Source organism: Rhineura floridana, chromosome 7 (assembly GCF_030035675.1).
Source record: "Rhineura floridana isolate rRhiFlo1 chromosome 7, rRhiFlo1.hap2, whole genome shotgun sequence".
Taxonomy (NCBI): Eukaryota; Metazoa; Chordata; class Lepidosauria; order Squamata; family Rhineuridae; genus Rhineura; species Rhineura floridana.
In genome coordinates, this window is record NC_084486.1 from 98,337,399 (window position 1) to 98,357,195 (window position 19,797).

The 19,797-nt window shown below is 41.7% G+C and overlaps 1 protein-coding gene across 3 annotated transcripts in view; it reads right to left on the reverse strand.

Annotated features, from left to right (window-relative positions):
* The window catches only part of FARP2 (FERM, ARH/RhoGEF and pleckstrin domain protein 2), a 125,236-nt gene that overhangs the window by 69,510 nt on the left and 35,929 nt on the right, over nucleotides 1-19,797 (reverse strand). For all 3 annotated transcript variants that reach the window (XM_061636655.1, XM_061636656.1, XM_061636657.1), the window contains exons 3-4: nucleotides 16,103-16,207; nucleotides 8,725-8,767 (exon numbers count right to left, since the gene is read on the reverse strand). In XM_061636655.1, coding sequence (XP_061492639.1) covers nucleotides 8,725-8,767; nucleotides 16,103-16,207 — 148 coding nt within the window. The remainder of the gene's footprint in view (nucleotides 1-8,724; nucleotides 8,768-16,102; nucleotides 16,208-19,797) is intronic.

Consider the following 19,797-nt stretch of genomic DNA (forward strand, 5'->3'; position numbering starts at 1 on the left):
GTAAGAACATAGGTTTCCAGATGGAAGACAGTCACAATAAGGATTTCCTTGATGTGCCTTCCGCTTAGCTCCTTTGTCCCTTTCGCCCTGTACTCGTGCTTCTTCAAAGTCCATAGCACCTTTGATAACAGCCAATCTCCAGTTGGGACACTCCTGGGCCAAAGCTTCCCAGGTCTCGATGCTCATGTTGCATTTTTGTAGATTAGCTTTAAGAACACCTTTAAACCTTTTTTGCTGTCCACCGATATTCCGTTTTCCATCCTTAAGTTGGGAGTAAAGTAGCTGCTTTCGAAGATGGTGATCAGGCATTCGAACAACATGGCCAGTCCAGCAAAGTTAATGTTGAAGGATCATTGTTTCAACACTGGTAGTCTTTGTTTCTTCCAAAATGCTAATATTAGTTCGTCTGTCTTCCCAAGTAATTTGCAGAATTTTCCAGAGGCAGTGTTGGTGGAATCTTTCAAAAAGATGGGAATAGCGATTATAAATGGTCCATGTTTCACAGGCGTACAGTAAGGTCGGTAGTACAATGGCTTTGTAAATAAGCATTTTGCTCTCCATGCGAATATCCCTATCCTTGAACACTCTACACTTCATTCGGGAGAATGCGGCACTCACACAGCTCAGACAATGTTGAATTTCAGCATCGATGTCAGCTTTTACAGAGAGATGGCTGCCAAGACAGGAAAAGTGATCAACATTATCCAGCGTCGCACCATTAAGCTGGACTGATGGTGCTACAGAGGGACTAGTTCACACCTGTTGATGACGCACCTTGGTTTTTTTGATATTAAGCGAGAGCTCTTTCCATATGCTTCTGCAAAGATGTTTAGGATAGTTTGAAGAACTTTCTCTGAATGTGTGGAGACTACATTATCATAGGCATATTGAAGTTCTACAACAGAGGTTGTAATTAACTTACTTTTTGCTTTCAGTCTACTGAGATTAAAAAGCTTTCCATCTGTTCAATATATGATCTCCACACCAATAGGAAATTTCCCTTCTAAGGTGTAGAATCACAGCAATGAAGATAGCAAATAAGGTTGGAGCAATGACACATCCCTGTTTTACGCCTGATCCGACTCTGAATGGATCGCTCTGAAAGCCATTGTTATCCAAAATTGTTGCTGTCATGTCATGAAGGAGTCACAAAATATTCACAAATTTATCAGGGGATCCAGTTTTCAGAAGGATGGTCCAGAGAGCAGTTCGATTCACAGTATCAAAGGCCTTAGTCAGATCAATAAACGGCATATATAAAGGTTGATTCTGCTCCCGGCATTTTTCTTGAAGCTGTCGTGCAGTGAAGATCATGTTCACTGTCCCCCTGGAAGGGCGGAAACCATTTTGAGATTTGGGGAGGGTATCTTCTGAGATAGATAGGAGGCGATTTGCAAGAATCCTTGCAAGGATTTTACCTGCGGTAGCAAGAAGACAGATGCCTCGACTGTTCCCACAATCTGTTCTACCACCCTTCTTAAAAAGAGTGATAATTATGGCATCCCTTAAGTCTTCTGGGATCTCCTCCCTCATCCAGATTTTTTCGATGAGCTTATGAAGTTGTTGTGTAAGTTCAGGCCCACCTTCTTTAAAGACTTCAGCAGGAATACCACTAGCTTTGTTATTCTTCATTTGATGAACGGCTTTACTGACTTCATCCAAATTAGGGAATACTGCAAGCTCATCTCTAGTTTGTTGTTGTGGAATTTGCAAGAAGACCTCATTAGCCACAATAGAGTTACAATTAAGGAGGTCGTGGTAATGCTCTTTCCAATGCAGTGCAAGAGATTCTTTATCCTTAAAAAGTTTGGTACCATCCATTGAATGTAAGGAATTTGTACCATAATTTGTTGGTCCGTAGATGGCCTTTGTGGCATTAAAAAAGCCCCGTGCATCATGAGCATCTGCAAAATGCTAGATTTCTTGTGCTTTCTTTATCCACCAGACGTTCTTTAGTTCTTCTTTGGACCTCAGCCTTTGCACTGGCCAGGGCCAGTTCTAAAGGGCGGCCAGGTGGGGCACTGGCCCGAGGGCCCCGCAGCTACAGGAGCCCCTGAAGGGTCCTTTGCTCCCCTTCCGCAATCCGCGGCAGGAGCCGCGGATTGCAGGACAGGAGGAGCTTCTGAGCCGCCCGCCATCCCCCCACTTCACCTACCTTTCTCTACTGTTCTTTGTGGCTGCGCGTACTGCGCACGCAGGGTTGCCATCAATAAAGATGGCGGCCGAGGTTTCTGTAAGGGACTGAAGCCTCTGCTGCCATCTTGGTTGATGGCAGCAATGTGCAAGCTGTGTGCCATCAACCAAGATGGCGGCAGAGGCTTCAGTCCCTTACGGAAACCTCGGCCGCCATCTTTATTGATGGCAACCCTGCGCGAACAGCAGAGAAAGGTAGGTGAAGCGGGGGGATGGTGGGTGGCTTGGAAGCTCCTGTCTTGCGATCCGCAGTGCGGCTCGTGCTGTGGATCGCGGAAGGGGAGCAGAGGGGCCTGGGGCAGGCTGATGCCCAAGGGCCCCGGCATTCCTGGAGCCGGCCCTGGTACTGGCATAATATTTTTCTTAGAATCACAGTTAATGTCTTTCTGTCATATCTGGAAGGCTTTCCTTTTCTTGTCGATATGTTCAATCTCTATCATTCTCATCAAACCAATCCTGATGTTTCTTAGTTTGGTATCCAATAGTTTGTTCACATACTGCAATAATGGAAGTCTTCAGTTTAATCCAGTGTTCCTTGACGTTTACAGGGAGTTCTGTAGGTAGATGCTTTTTGAGAGTTGTTTGAAAGCAAGCTCGCTTAATAGGATCTTGAAGGGCATGGATGCTTCCACATTGTCAGTAAATGAAAATCTGCTGGTCTTCACCAGTTGGTCAATGGGTTGCTGCTGGCCCAGTGCCCCACTACTTTTGTTACAGCATTCTCCAGGGGATTGCCACAGTTTGGGAGACCTCTGCACCATTGTTCTTCAACCTTGGGTACCCAGATGTTGTCAGACTACAACTTCCGTCAACCCCAGCCAACTTAGCCAATGGCCAAGAATGATGGGAGCTGTAGTCCAACATCTGGGTACCCAAGGTTGAAGAACAGTGCTCTACACTTCAAGCCTAGGTCTTTGCATCCCACTTACTCATTGTGAGCAACAGGACTAGCACACAGCATTTTAAGGTATCCCATGCCCACTATCAGACTGGCATCCCGCTATCAGATTAGCTTCCCACTCCTCCTTTAGGGTACAGCCAAACCCTTTACATGAAAATATCATTACACAGGAAGCATTAGAAGTAGCCAAAGCCCTAGAATGAGTAGTGGGATTGCTTTATCACTGAGCTATGAATCGTGCAAATATGAAGAGAAAATATGCCCTATCATGTCAGCAACAATCATGTATGGTCTATGCCAACTAGACATGTGGGGCTACCGGCATCCGAAGTGCAGGCTCCAACCCAAATTTTCAGGACAATTCACCACCTGCACCCTTAACTCCTTGGATCAGTAACAGTCTATACTGTGCTTGGAGGTGGGGGAAGACTAGGAATCTGGATATACCACCATAATGGATATATATGCCTGCTCTGGCTAAGAACGCTAAATGAATGAAGGTTTTCTAAGACATTAGAGACAAAATAATTCTGAGCAACAGAATGTACTATCTGTATATACTATCAAAGTTTAACAATATACAGATATCAGTAACCACAACGTATTAAATCAAGATATGCTGGGAACAGATCACAATTGCTTACTGTGCCATGAATGAATACCAGCATTTGAATTATCTTGAGAAAGACTTAGTGTTCTTCTAGATTTTGAAATTATATGGGACTCGAATGAATTTGCTATTATTTGTAATAATCCCCTCCTGCAAATGCAATCACCCTGAAACTTATTACAAAAAGCGCAAGAGCAAAAGCTTAACAACTGCTGCCAGAATACCATTCCCATACAACCCAAATAATAGACCTCATTAATTAATTCTATTATCATAATATTATGTAGTACTATATCTGGGAATAATCTATTTACTCATGTGTTGTTTTCTGCCTGCAGTACAAGAATGAGTCTGCCATGTGAAATCTATAGAATATCGGGGTGTTTGTTTTTTTTTTTTTTTTTTCAATAATTTTTATTCAGATTTTCATAAAACATACAAGACGAAATCATAAAACATTCAAAGACAAAAAACAAAATCAAAAATAGTTAAACAAAAAAAAAAAGAAAAAAAAAACAAAAATAAAAAATAAAGAGTAAAATATTGACTTCCCATTTGTCAAAAATCAAATCAGTTATAAGTCTATAATATATAACAATCCTGTCTCTTAAGTCATATTATAAAATCACTTTCCTCCAGTAGTTATCTTACTTAATCATCAAATCTCATAAACATTACTTTATTCTTTCCACAAAAAGTCAAAGAGAGGTTTCAATTCTTTAAGAAATATATCTATCAATTTTTTTTTCCAGATAAGCATATCGATTAATCCATCTCATTACTAATTATGATAATCTTATTGTCATAACCATAGTCAAAATAAACATTTCAATTAATCCATCACATCAGAATCTGTTAGGTTCAGTAATTTCAGTAGCCATTATTCTATTATCCCTATTAGTTCCATTTTCCATCTTCCATCTTCAGTAGTCTTGTTAAGTCCAGTAATTTCAGTATCCAATCTTCCATTATCAGTATTCCATAATAATCATGCTGTCAAAGCCATAGTCATATAGTAAGAGTCTGATGGGAATTACCTCTATCCCAAATATTTTCTTGCCATCCATTCTGAATAGGTTGCTGAAATACTGCTGTAAAATCATATCTCTGTTCTTTTTTTCAAAATACACTGGGTCATCTCTTGAAAGTTTTTCCATTGTCACATGGCTGCAGTTAATTCCATAGATTTTCTCTATATTGGGCTCCATCACATCATTCCAGTCCAGAAGATTATCCATGCCATTGATAACTTTATCTCTAGAATCTTCATTAATTTCTTCAGAGATAACATTGAGTTCCAAACAATAGATTTTATTTCTAAAGTCCATAGACTCCAAATCTTGTTCCTGTTCCACGTTTGTTCCAATCTCCGGGATCTCCTCTCTCACAGGGACCCCTGTTCCAGTCTCCAGGGTCTCCTCTCTCACAGGGACCCCTGTTCCAGTCTCCAGGGTCTCCTCTCTCACAAGGACCCCTATGTCTTTAATCTCCTGTGTCTCCAAACAATAGATTTTGTTTCTAAAGTCCATAGACTCCAAATCTTTTTCCTGTTCCCCGTTTGTTCCAATCTCCGGGGTCTCCTCTCTCACAGGGACCCCTTCCAGGGTCACCTCTCTCACAGGGACCCCTATATCTTTAATCTCCTGCTTCATTTTACTCAATTCAATTTTCAGCTCCTTACAACCCTGTCGCAGGTTTTGTTTCGTTATCTCAATCTCATCCATTATTTTCTGAAACATAGTTATTTCCAGATTCTCAGCCACTTTCTTAATTGCCATTTTAAAAGAAAAATATAGGAAAACCACTTCTTATTTCAGCAACAATTGGGTTAATACTCCAAACTTGGTGACATCACAGTATACACAGAGCAGACAGCCTTATCTCTCCATGCTTAAGTAAACAAAATGCAGTTCCCAGGATCGAAACAATTAATGGCGGTCGTCAGGAAACAGATTCGTCAAAATAAAATTGACCAAAAAGAGAGTAGTCTCAGACAATATAATATTCTTCAAAATAAAAATCTGGAATAGAAATCCCTCTTCTGTGTATATCTTTAGAATGCAAATCCAGGACAGCTTTTTGCAACAAAAACAGAGATAAGCTATTAATTAGTGAGTAGCAGAGAGAAGTTATGGCTCCCCAGTGAGATGTCAAAAACCGATCAATCTGGCAAATCTCTTTTAAACAGCAACAATTTAAGTCAAGTAAAAGAAAAATATAGAAAGAAGGGTGCTTGCCTGTTAGTGCGTTCTCTCTTAGAAGATAAGATGAACGTTCGCTTTATCAGATAGAGCTTGTTGTTGAAAATCCGTCCCACCTTCGTCGGCTGGACCTCGTCCCATAAATTAATGAGATCTGGTCGTCCCAACAAAAATAGGCTTTGAGGTTAATCTCTTCGTTTCTCCCTACCCGGGAGAAGTTTAATCAGTCAAAAAAAAAAAAAATCTGACTGATATATCTGAATAAGCTTCTTTTGAGGCAGGAGCCCGTCTCAAAAGCAGGCACAGGCTAAGTCACCCTTCCCGGAAGTCCGGGGTGTTTTTTTTTTTTAACAAGTTCAGGTATCTTTTTGTCTCATAGGAAAGGCTCCCATCTGGAACAGATCTTATCAGACCACACAACTCTGGTAGGCTATGAAAAAAAATTCTGGCATTTTTCTACGCTGTATCAAGACTGTATGTGCAACTTCATGCTATCTGCAGGAGTATATTTTCTGTACTTGAGTAATATTGCCTGTTGTTACATTCAAGAATCATCACTTTTTAAAAAGAAATCCTAAAGTACCACAATAAATTCTTTTTACAGATGAGATAGCAGCATGTAAATTTAGTTGCTGTGGACTCCTGCAGCATTTGGGGCTTTTTAGTTTAGAGAAAAGGTGGGTCAGAGGAGACATGATAGAAGTGTATAAAATTATGCATGGCACTGAGAAAGTGGATAGAGAAAAGTTTTTCTCCCTCTCTCATAATACTAGAACTCATGGACATTCAAAGAAGCTGAATGTTGGAAGATTCAGGACAGACAAAAGGAAGTACTTCTTTACTCAGCGCAGTAATGGCCACCAGCTTGGATGGCTTTAAAAGAAGATTAGACAAATTCATGGAGAACAGGGCTATCAATGGCTACTAGCCATGATGGCTGTGCTGTGCCACCCTACTCAGAGGCAGCATGCTTCTGAAAACCAGTTGCCAGAAGCCTCAGGAGGGGAGTGTGTTCTTGCACTTGGGTCCTGCTTGCGGGCTCCCCACAGGCATCTGGTTGGCCACTGTGAGAACAGGATGCTGGACTAGATGGGCCACTGGCCTGATCCAGCAGGCACTTCTTATGTTCTTATGTTACAACATATGTACTTGGGACATCTATAACTGTATAATCAGAGTTGTTATATATTACTGAGTCAAAACAATTGCATGCTACAATTAAACTTGTAGAAGCATTTAAAACACAGATATTACTGTAAATCTAAGTAGCTGCAGCTCTCACTTGGGCCACTGAAACTGAGCTTTCTTAGAACATCACACAATTAATCCCTTACAATAAAGAAATAATCCATGAGAAAGCACCTATCTTCTCAGTAAAAAAAAAAAGAAAAACATTGTGTATTTAATAACAACAACAACAATAAATAATGGTAAAGGTATTGTAAGATGGTAGTAAGCGAATCTGAACAGCTTAATAATAAAAATCTTTAAACTGGTAAATCAAATATAAAAAGATCAAACTGCCTCAATATTAAGTGATTATAAGAATTTAAAAGGGAAAATTAAGACAAGGAGCTAGGGTCATGAAAATTTCAACTACCGCTTTTTAAAATTAAAGTTACTAGCCTTGGAGTGTACCAATACTATCCTGAAACATGGTTGCATTATAAACCCTAAACTGAAACACAGGAAAAGAACCTATACTATCTAAAGTGTCGGTATATAGCTGCTGAAAACTACTACATGTAGGAGAAAAGAGATTAATGGGATTAATTATGTCAAAACTTGGGAGCCAAAATAATACAAGAACATCAAAGAACAGTAAAATAGGCTGGCTGAGTGTGGGAAGTTTGGCATAATCATAAATTGAAATGGGACTGCATGAAGCTCATGAGTAGATCTAAGTTATAATTACAGCAAAACAACAACAACAGAAGTTGATATGTAGAATAGGTGTATTTTTATTAATTAGCATTTTAAATGTTTTGCTTAGTTTTGTTGTATTTTTATTTTCAATATAAGTCATTTTATTACTGAAACACAAAAATAGGATACAATTAATTAACAAAAAATCACAAAAAACTAAAGGTTTTGATTTGTTGAATGAGCTAGTGGGAGTGTCATTTTGTAAAGCTGCTTTAAAATAGCTTCACTCTTTTTTGTCTTTTCCATATGAGTGATGTCCAAGCCCATTGATTAAATTGCTCACAATGAGCCCGTGTGGCATGCACGCTGGGTTATCTTCATTTGTTTCAAACCTCTAGAACAGTCTTCCCAAACCTAGTGCCCTCCAGAAGTCTTGGACAACATCCCTGATCATTGGCTATGATTGTTGGGGATGATGTTCAAAACATTTGGAGAGCACCAGGATGAGGAAAGCTGCTCTAGAACACAACCTATGTTCAGACAATTAAAGCCTGGCTTAAGCCACGATAGGCATGAGCTGTGTGCACCTTACCACAGTTAAAAGTAGGCTTTCAAATCCTTGCTTGTTGGACTTTAAAAGGGAAAATTAAGACAAGGAGCTAGGGTCATGAAAATTTCAACTACCGCTTTTTAAAATTAAAGTTACTAGCCTTGGAGTGTACCAATACTATCCTGTGGCTTCCTAATTTGTTTTACAACTCACTCAAAGAGTCAACAAGGGCGCTATATGTGGGTGCACACAGCCTGTACACATCCTGGCTTATTAAGCCAATATTTGATATTCAAAAGCACAGACAAAGTCTCTGATAACAGCACTACCAAAGAAGCTGTATTCTCCACCTTCTTTTAATTCTGGAAAGAAATACAGATTGAAAAAAAGTATAAATACTTACTTCGTATTTGTTTAATGATAGGTTTCAAAGGCTCAAGCCAAATCTGAATAAGAAAAAAAAGGGGTTAGATAAATAATTAAGCAAACACTGCAGGAATAAAGAAAACCAAACAGCAAAATAATTCTAGCACCTGTAAAGCAATACCTCCCTAAATCTCCCATTTCATTTAAACAGATAATGTAGGTAAACAGTAAGCCTCAAAATATGTCTATACACAGACACTGAAAAAACATAGTAAAAGGAGTAATAGAAGGGGAAAGAAATTTCCTCAAGCCAATGGAAGAAGAGCAATGGGTTCTAATTATAGCACTGTACATTTTAGATGGATCAGATGGATTCCATTCATAGATGGAAAAATCTACATATACTGATGCTTGTACAACAGAGACCCTGGCCCAAGGAAATTAGGACAACTCTTTTTCTGGAGGCTTCAATTGGGGAGACTGAATGAAATATGTCCAGAATAGTAAAGATACAGGGAAATCTGATAGTGGCAAAGATTAGAATGAATGACTCAGGATTCATTTCAGCTGTATGAATGCACATATCCATACAAGCTTCAGAAAAAACTTCAAAGACTTTTTCAGCCATGGAGAAAGTAACCAGCATGATAACAGAGCCACTTACATGAATCTTTGCTCTAACAAACAAAGCATTTTTAAATGATTGTGAAGCTATGCATTTTGTAAAAAGCCTAGAACTCTGCACCTAAATATGTAAACTTTACCATCAAATTAGGTACATCAGGCAGGTGTTCCTGAATGATATTGATTATCTGGATCCATTTTATTGATTGATTGATTGATTGCATTTGTATATCGCCCCATAGCTGAAGCTCTCTGGGTGGTTTACAACAATTAAAAACATTAGAAACAAATATACAAATTTAAAAACACATTTTTTAAAAAGCAATTTAAAAACACATGTTAAAATGTCTGGGAGAAGAGGAAAGTCTTGACCTGGTGCCGAAAAGATAACAGTGTTGGCGCCAGGCACACCTCGTCAGGAAAATCATGCCATAATTTGGGGGCCACCACTGAGAAGGCCCTCTCCCTTGTTGCTATCCTCCCAGCTTCCCTCGGAGTAGGCACCTGGAGGAGAGCCTTTGATGTTGAGCATAGTGTACGGGTGGGTTTGTGTTGGGAGAGGCGTTCCATCAGGTATTGTGGTCCCAAGCCGTGTAAGGCTTTATAGGTCAAAACCAGCACCTTGAATCGAGCTTGGATATATACTGGCAGCCAATGTAAGCAGGCCAGAATCGGTTTTATGTGTTCGAACTGTCTGGTCCCTGTTACCAATCTGGCCGCTGCATTTTGCACAAGCTACAGCTTCCGAACCATCTTCAAAGGCAGCCCCACGTAGAGCACATTGCAGTAATCTAACTTGGAGGTTACCAGAGCATGGACAACTGAAGCCAGGTTATCCCTGTCCAGAAAGGGGCGTAGCTGGGCTACCAACCAAAGTTGGTAGAAGGCACTCCGAGCCACTGAGGCTACCTGAGCCTCAAGCGACAGAGATGGTTCTAGGAGAACCCCCAAGCTATAAACCTGCTCCTTCAGGGGGACTGCAACCCCATCCAGGACAGATTGGACATCCACCATCCGGTCAGAAGAACCACCCACTAGCAGCATCTCAGTCTTGTCTGGATTGAGCCTCAGTTTATTAGCCCTCATACAGTCCATTGTCGCAGCCAGGTTCAGCACATTGACAGCCTGAAGAAGATGAAAAGGAGAAATAGAGCTGCGTGTCATCAGCATACTGATGGCAACGCACTCCAAAGCTCCGGATGACTGCACTCAACGGTTTCATGTAAATGTTGAACACCATGGGGGACAGAACTGACCCCTGTGGAACCCCATACTGGAGAGTCCAGGGTGCCTAGCAATGTTCCCCAAGCACCACCTTCTGGAGGCGACCTGCCAAGTAGGAGCAGAACCACTGCTATGCAGTCCCTCCCACTCCCAACTTAGCCAGTCTTCCCAGAAGGATATCATGGTCGATGGTATTGAAAGCCACTGAGAGATCAAGGAGAATCAACAGAGTCACACTCCCCCTGTCTCTCTCCTGACAGAGGTCATCATACAGGGCGACCAAGGCTGTTTCCATTCCAAAACCAGGCCTGAAACCCAACTGAAATGGATGCAGATAATTGGTCTCATCCAAGAGTCTCCGGAGCTGGCCTGCCACCACTCGTTCAAGGACCTTGCGCAGGAATGGAACATTTGCTACCGGCCTATAGTTATTAATATTTTCTGGGTAGAGGGAGGGTCTCTTCAGGAGTGGTCTCACTACTGCCTCTTTCAGGCAGCCAGGGACCACCCCCTCTTGCAGAGAGGCATTGATCACTTCCCTGGCCCAGCCAGCTGTTCCATCCCTGCTAGCTTTCATTAGCCAAGAAGGGCAAGGATCCAGCACAGAAGCGGTTGCATGAACATGTCCAAGCACCTTGTCAACGTCCTCAAGCTGCACCAACTGAAACTCATCCAAGAAATCGGGACAAGGCTGTGCTCTGGATACCCCGCTTGATTCACCTGCTATAACACTGGAGTCTAAGTCCTGGCGGATGCTAAAGATTTTATCCTGGAAGTGCCTAGCAAATTCATTACAGCGGGGCTCAAATGGTTCTACCATGTCCTTGGGGCCAGCGTGTAATAGCCCCTGGACAGTTCTGAAGAGCTCCCCTGGGTGGCAGATTGATGATTTGATAGTGGTAGCAAAATATTGTTTTTTTGCTGCCCTCACTGCCCCTAAATACAGTTTACTATAGGTACTTACCAGTTTGTAATTGCATCTACTAGGAGTTCGTCTCCATCTGCACTCAAGTCGTCTCCTATATTGTTTCATCGCTCTCAGCTCTGCGGTATACCATGGAGCCGTACAAACTCCACACAGGAGAGGGCGCTCAGGAGTAATCATGTCAACTGCCTGGGTCATTTCTGTATTCCACAGTTCAACCAGGGTTTCGATAGCAGCACCAGCCCTATCAGCCGGAAAACTCCCCAGAACCCTTTGGAAACCATCTGGATCCATTAGTCTCTGGGGGCGAACCAACTTAATAGGTCCCCCACCCTTGCAGAGGGGAAAGGCCGCTGTAAGTCTAAACTTCAGCAAGCAGTGATCTGTCCATGACAGAGGGACTGATGTAAGGCCCCCCCACATTCAGATCACCATCTCCATGTCTAGTTGCAAAAACCAAGTCTAGAGTATGCCCTGCTACATGTGTTGGGCCAAGGCATATTGGGACTTCCATGGTTGTCATGGAAACCATGAAATCCTGAGCTGCCCCGGATAAGGTGGCCTCGGCATGGATGTTGACATCCCCCAGAACCAACAGTCTGGGGGATCTCAACAGTACACCTGAGACCACCTCCATCAGCTCAGCTAGGGAGTCTGTTGGGCAACGGGGTGGGCGCTACACCAACAGAATCCCCAGTCAGTCCCGCTGACCCAACATAACGTACAAACACTCCAAACCAGTAGTCACATGGACAGGGTGCTTGCAGAGGGAGATGGAGCTGCTACAGACCACAGCAACCCCCCCTCCCCGACCCTCAGGTCTACCAATGCTGAAACAGGTACCCTGGCACACACAGCTGGGAGAGACTGACTCCTCCCTGCTTACCCACCCAGGTCTTGGTTATACATGCCAGATTACCTGCCTCATCCACAATTAAATCATGAATGAAGGAGATCTTATTATGCACCAATCTGGCATTTAGAAGCAGCATCCGGAGGTCTGAGAGCTGGCTGACAGGGCAACCAACAAACCTGCGGATGTGTGGAGGACTGGAACAAGGCACAGTCGTTAACTGCCTGGGCCGCATTCCCCTTACCTGGCAAGTCCTCCTCACAATGCTATATCTCCCTCTACCTGTCACTACACTAATTGGGGGGCCCTCAAGTCTCCCCACTTGGCTCTGAGTCCTCTCTCCCAGGCACATGACTCAAGACCCACAAAATGCCAGGCAATCTGCAAAGCAGGAGCCACCTCAGCCAGCCAGCTTATGTATCCCCTCCAGGGAAGGGACAGGTGGATGATATCAGCAACAGCTGGCTGAGTACCTGGGGGCCTGGTCCTGCAAGGCGTGACACCTGCAGATAAGAAGTCCAACAGGGAGAGGGAAGTGGTGGTAGCCGAGCAGCAGCAGCAGCAGCAGCAGCAGCAGCAGCAGCAGCAGCAGCAGCAGCAGCAGCAGCAGCAGCAGCAGCAGCAGCAGCAGCAGCAGCAGCAGCAGCAGCAGCAGCAGCAGCAGCAGCAGCAGCAGCAGCAGCAGCAGCAGCAGCAGCAGCAGCAGCAGCAGCAGCAGCAGCAGCAGCAGCAGCAGCAGCAGCAGCAGCAGCAGCAGCAGCAGCAGCAGCAGCAGCAGCAGCAGCAGCAGCAGCAGCAGCAGCAGCAGCAGCAGCAGCAGCAGCAGCAGCAGCAGCAGCAGCAGCAGCAGCAGCAGCAGCAGCAGCAGCAGCAGCAGCAGCAGCAGCAGCAGCAGCAGCAGCAGCAGCAGCAGCAGCAGCAAACGGCTCTCTTTCTTCCCTGGGTGATGGTGGTCCCCTTCCTCCTGCAGGTACTGGGTCTCCCAAGTCACCACAGTCAGCCAGTTTATGTATCCCCCCCAGGGATTTTAATCTGGGTTCAGGCCTGGTTTCATGTTTGAATCAGCCTTGTCACCCTGATGGACGACCTTTATCAAGAGACTACAACCCTGTTACTCTTAACTGATTTATCAGTGGCTTTTGATACCATTTACTATGGTATCCTCCTGGACCTATTGTTCAGGATGGGTATAAGAGGTACTGTATTACAGAAGTTCTGTCCTACTTGCCCAGTCAATTCCATAAAGTAATTGGGAGAGTATTTTTTGGCCCCCTGGCACTAGTGCTATGGGGTTCCAAAGAGCACAATTCAATCCCCAATGCTACATGAAGCCATTGACAGCTCTATCTCTCCACAATGTCTGAGTCAGGAGAGATTGTGCAAGCCCTAGAAAAGAGCCTGAATGCAATGGTGGACTGGATGAAGACCAAAAACTGGGTTTGAAGATGGAGGCTGTGTGGGTAGGTGGTTCCTGTGTCTGGAAGACCGGCCAATTGTCTGTTCCGGAGGGGACTGTGCTCCTGGTCCCAAGTTGTTCAGGGCTTTATATGTCAATAACAAGACCTTCAACATAATCCAGTAACTAATTGTCAGCCAATGTAGTTCCCTCAGCTGAGCTGTGATACACGTGCATCCAGATGCCCCACTTAACATGCTTGTTGCAGCATTCTGCACCAGCTACAGCATCTGGACCAGTCTCAAGGGAAGCCCCAGAAACAGTGTGTTACAGTAGTTCAGTCATGAGGTTACCAATGCATGAACTGGTGAGTCAAGCTATCCCTGTCTAGGAAAGGGCATGGTTGACATACCAACCTAAGGTAATAATAGGTGCTCCTCACCATTGAGCCTCTAATGACAGAGATGGATCTAGGAGTGCCCCAAACTATATAGCTGCTCCCTCAAAGGGAGTGAAAACATGCCCAGAACTGATAAACTCCCCAGCTTCCCGACCTAGGAACCACTCACTCACAAAGCTTGCTCCTGCAGTGGGCTCCTGCTGGGAGGAAGGGCGGGATATAAATCAAATAATAAATAAATAAATAAATAAGTCTGCCTTACCAGGATTGAGTCACAGTTTGTTGGACTCATGCAGGAACTGGTTCAGAACTGTCACAGCCTCTCCCGATTCAGAGAAATAAAGCTGGGTATCATCAGCATACTGATACCATGCTCCAAATCTCCTAATGACTGCTGTCACTGGCTTTATATAGATATTAAATTGAATTGGGGACAAAAAAATGTCCTGCAGAACCCCAAAGCACAACTCCCAAGGGGTGGACACATAATCCACAATCCTATTCTCTGAACCCAACCCTGTAAGTATGAGTGGAAAACAGTGCCACCAGCACTGAACTCACAGAAATAGTCCAGGAGAATATTGTGGTCAACAATATAAAAAGCTACTGAGAGATCAAGCAAGAGCAACAGGGTCGTGCTATCCCTTTCCTGAAGGAGGTCATCCATTGGGATGATCAAGACCAATTCTGTCCCAAAACTGGGTCTGAAGCCAGACTGAAATGGGTGAAGATAATCAGTTTCCTCCAAGAGTGTCTGCAGCTAAACTGTCACTACACCCTTGAGCACCTTGGCCAAAAAAGGGGCATTTGTGACTAGACATTAATTGTCAAGAACCTTAGGCTTCAGGGAGGACTTTTATAGGAGGAGCAGCATTACTGCCTCCTTCAAGGCAGCAGGAACAATCCATTGTTTAAAGATGTGTTAGACACTCTCTGGACCCATCCAGTCGGCCCTCACTTCCTCAGCTAGCTCAAATAAACCATGAGGCAAGGGTTGAGACACCATGTTGTGGGCCAAACCACTGCAAGCACCTTGTTCATGTCTTGAGGCCTCATCAACTGAAACTTGTCCCACAAAAATCAGATAAAATGTTGCACTGGACACCTCACCTGACTGTAATATAAGCAGTGTTCAACTCTCATGAGAATGATTTTATCCTCAAAGTGCATGGCAAACTTATCACAGCAGGCCTCTGAGGGTTTCAACACTCCACTCTCCAGGACAGATGTAAACTGTCCTCTCACCACCCAGGATAGCTCTGCTGGATGGCTACTTGAGGACATGATGGAGGTGGCAAAATAAGCCTTCTTCACCGCCTTCATCAACGCACAATAGGTGCAACTGTGCAATCTAGCGTGTGTCCAGTTAGCTTCACATAGATTTTTACACTACTTATGTTCTAGAATCTACCCATTATCAGACCTGTTTCATAGCTCAAAGTGATATTACTTGATCCCAGCCATGGAACTGATAAAATGTTTTGTCTAATCTACATCATACTACTGTCACTTGTAGTATAATGTCTTAATTCTATAGGGAAAAATACAATACTACTTAGTATGAGTGAGATTCCAATTTATGAATACTCTTGTTTCATCTCAAAAATGCTAATCATGTAGTTTGATGTATTTTCTTTAAACATAATTATTCTTGAAACTAAGAAAACTCATTCAAAAGCTCAAATTAGGGATCACCATGTTATGCAAAGTAGGTGGTGCTTGTTCCAAAAATGGAAGACATCCCCCCCCACTCCCGCCAAAAAGAGCATTCGATAGAGCTGGCTGTGATTTGGAAGAACTACAGCTGTGTCACTATGGTGCAGCTTTGCTTACTTCTAATATTTACTTCTAATACCTCGTTCCAACACATTAAAGGAAATTTTGATGCAATTTTAACCAAAGTAGAGCCACAAAAGGTCTTCCATTACAAACACAAAGCTGAAAGGAAATCTATTTAAAAGTGTTTACATTCAGATAAAAACATCTTACATACCCAATATGACTGCATGTTCTGGAACTCAATTCCAAAGTAGTCCGATTCAACCAAATTCAACCGATTAAATACCTCTGTCAGCAGTTTCTGGCCATAACATTTTGACTGGGAAAATAAAAACCAAATAAAATCATGAAGTTCAGTTTGCCACAACTCAAGAACAATATCCTACTGGGCTCCTACTGGGAGGAAAGCGGGATATAAAACTAATACATAAATAATAAATAATCTATTAAATCTTGAAAAGAATTAGCTGAAGGTAGTTCAAAGCTTCACCTAGAAACAAATAAAAAGGTCAAGATAGTTCATGCAATTAAAGCTACTTCTGGAGACATATCCACAAACATAATCCATTAGCGGCTATCCTTATCTGCATTGCTTGCCACTTCCATGTAGCCTGCATTCCAACAAAATGAACCAGAAGCACTTAATTTTCGTGCCATACCATAATGTACCCAAAATATTAATGGCTGTACTATTTTGCAAAGTCTTAAAAGCAAGCTCAGAAACACGTGAAAAACATTAATACATATCAAACAGATTGGGTGATATCCAATGTTAGTCATCATCAGAGTAGATCCACTGAAAACTGAAAGCAGGTATCACCCATTATCCAATTCCAGGACGACCTGTAAAATCAGGTCTCTCATCTCATGCTATTTTACATTTTAGATCAGTCTTGGAGATGTATACAAATTATGACTGTACAGAGAAGACACATATTTTGCATGACCAAAGGCTTAATGAGATATTGGGCTATCGCCCACCTCCTTCCAGTTACTCTTTGAGTTCAAAGCTTTGTTTTGAAACAAGCTAAATGTCAGTTAAAGCCAGTGATCCCTTTTGAAGATGTTTCTGAGTGTTATAGAGCAGTGGTTATCTTCAAACTTTCAATAGCTGTTAAATGGAGTGAAGACCCTGTAAAAAGTCAGTTAAATTAAGAAACACATGAAGATCTTGGTAACTTTCTCTCTTAAAGGTGGATGGATGTCTTTTGAAAGATGAGCACAAAGTAATCTAAACTACATACGATTAAAACTCATTCCATAATCCTCTAACACATTCAATGACCTTGCTTGGACACAATATTAAACAATGGTTTACCAAACTTCACCTGAACAAGCAGGATTGCACATTCCTCATGCCCCTCTACTCTTCTAGCATAGCCTCAAGGAGATTAGAAGGAGATTTTGCTTCAGTTTCCACTTAACCAGTTTAGTGTGTTGTACAAATTCAAGACCATAGTTAATTTTCAGTTAGTGAAAATAAACCCACTTCAAAAATTAGTCTTTGAAGTTGGCTTGGTTCAGTAAGATTACCCTGTTTGTCTGGGTTTAGATATCACTACAAACTGTGGTTAATCTAACACTACAGCAAAAGCCTGAAACTCCTCCTTTGAGCCAAGCTGGAAGACCAGAGGAAGGGGAATGTATATTAGTCAAAGTCTTGCCTAGGCTCATTCACATAATACTAAACCATAGTTTAACGTTTATTTGAACAAGGCCAATGTGTTAAAGGCTGTTTTTCTATATGTAAGAATGAACCTAGAGCAGAAATATGTGATTTTGGAGGCAAAACATTCAAAATCACACAGCAGTTCATGTACTGTATTTACTAGTATCAATTACGAATACTCAGCCTAGACATTTTTCATATCATGAAGACACTGTTCCACATAACCTTTGGTTTTAGAAACAACTGAGCAGCTTAAATCTTCATTTAAGTGATCTGCTTCTTGTGTACCGTAAGCCAAGCAAATATCGGTCCCTTATGGAAACATAAATTCTGAGAGTTTGTCTTCTTACAAAAGGTAAAAGAATGACAGCAACAAAGAATGTATTATCCATTGTTTTCAGAAACTGGACTTTAATAATCTGTAACCTTCCGAGCTAAATGTTACTCTTTTTAAATGAGTTAGGTATGTTATGATGTATGCACTCATTCCTTTATAAGAGACCTTTAATGTCTCCAGTCAAGCTTCTAAGTTAGGGGTAGCCAATGTGATGCCCTCCAGTTGTTGTGGATTAGAACGCCCATCAACTCCAGCCAACATGGCTGTTCTAAGTATAAATTATATATCTAAAGGCAGTTTATAAATAAAATATATTTCTACAATATTGTGTCTTTAATTTCCTCAAGTATATCAGTCTCAATGGAAAATGAATCAATTGTAAACAGTGTGAGTGAGGAATTAATGTATAGCTTTGAAAAGAACACTCTGCTGAGGAACAATACCTTCATCACAAAGCTCAGCATTTCAATACTGCAAAAACAAAACTGGCCAAAGATGTACTTCAATGACTAATCACCCAGGAACAGCATCCACAGACTCCTATAAGTGTGAACTCTGTCCAGAACAGCACCCCCAAGATCAGCGCATATTCGATCATCAATGACTAACTTTTCTCTGATCATGGGCTGATAGCCTGTGGTCACAATAACAAAGTGTAAGAAAGAAAACTGAGCCCTGATAGCTGGGAAAAGGAGTATGAGAGCCTGGGCAAAAGACAGTATATTTTGACAAGAAGGGAGCAAGAACTCTACCTTTACCTGCACCAGCATGATGTGTCTGATAGTCTACTCCCTCCTCCTCACTCTGGACTCCTAGGCAGGGCATCTAACAGCAACTTATATACAACATAAATTCCAATTACTTTCCCTAGTTCTTGCCTTTATGACTTGATCAATAGCTTCATAGCCAGCAAGAAATATCTTACCCGTACTAAAAAAAAAATTGGTAAAATTTGCAACTCTCCAAGTAAATAAAAAATGATAATCCAGAGAGCTGTCAACATTCATTTTCACATTTGCACTATTTAAAGTATCTTCAGTATTTAGAGGAAAAATACTGCCTTCAAATATAAGTAGCCATGCAATTTTATTTTTAAAGTGCTAAGAGCCTGTCAGAAATTTCCTCTACAGACCACTTGTTACAGTATAGAATATATATTTTTAAATAGATTTCATAAATGTAAGCTAGAAGTGACTAACATCACATATCCTACAGAACTTTGGTATATGTGCTGTTACTAGGAATGTCAAATGCATATATCTACTTACACATTTAATCACCTAATATATATTTTATATTTTTAAAATATGAAGCATAATTTTTAAAATACTATGCATTCAAGATTGATGTATTTGTGAGCAATAAAAATAAATGTATAGGTGAAAATGTTTCTTTTCAAACATGTTTGTTTTGAGAGTCTCTAGAGTACTGAGATAATATTCTCTTTAGTAATTTCATCTAGCTCCTCAAATTGCTGGATTTTAAAAAATCAATTTATTATTTGTATATAAAAATATTTGTATACCGCCATTTTCAACAAAAACATCAAAGCGATTTACAACACATTTAAAACAACAACCGTAGAATTAAAAAATATTAAAATAGAATAAAAAGGTCAATTGTTGCGAAAAAAGCATGTTCTTAATTGCCTGCATAAGCCTGGCAAAACAGAAAGGCTTTTAGCAGGTGCTTAAAAGTTAAAACAGAAAGTGCCTGCTGAATCTCTGTTGGCAGAGTATTCCAGAGAATTGGGACAATGACAATTAAGGGTCAATTTCATGTTGATATTAAATGAGCCTCACCAACTCGGGGGATGACCAAAGCCACTCCTGCAGAAGATCTCAGTGATCGAGCCTGTGATACAAGGGTTCAGGCAGTACCTAAGATACCCTGGACCTAAGCT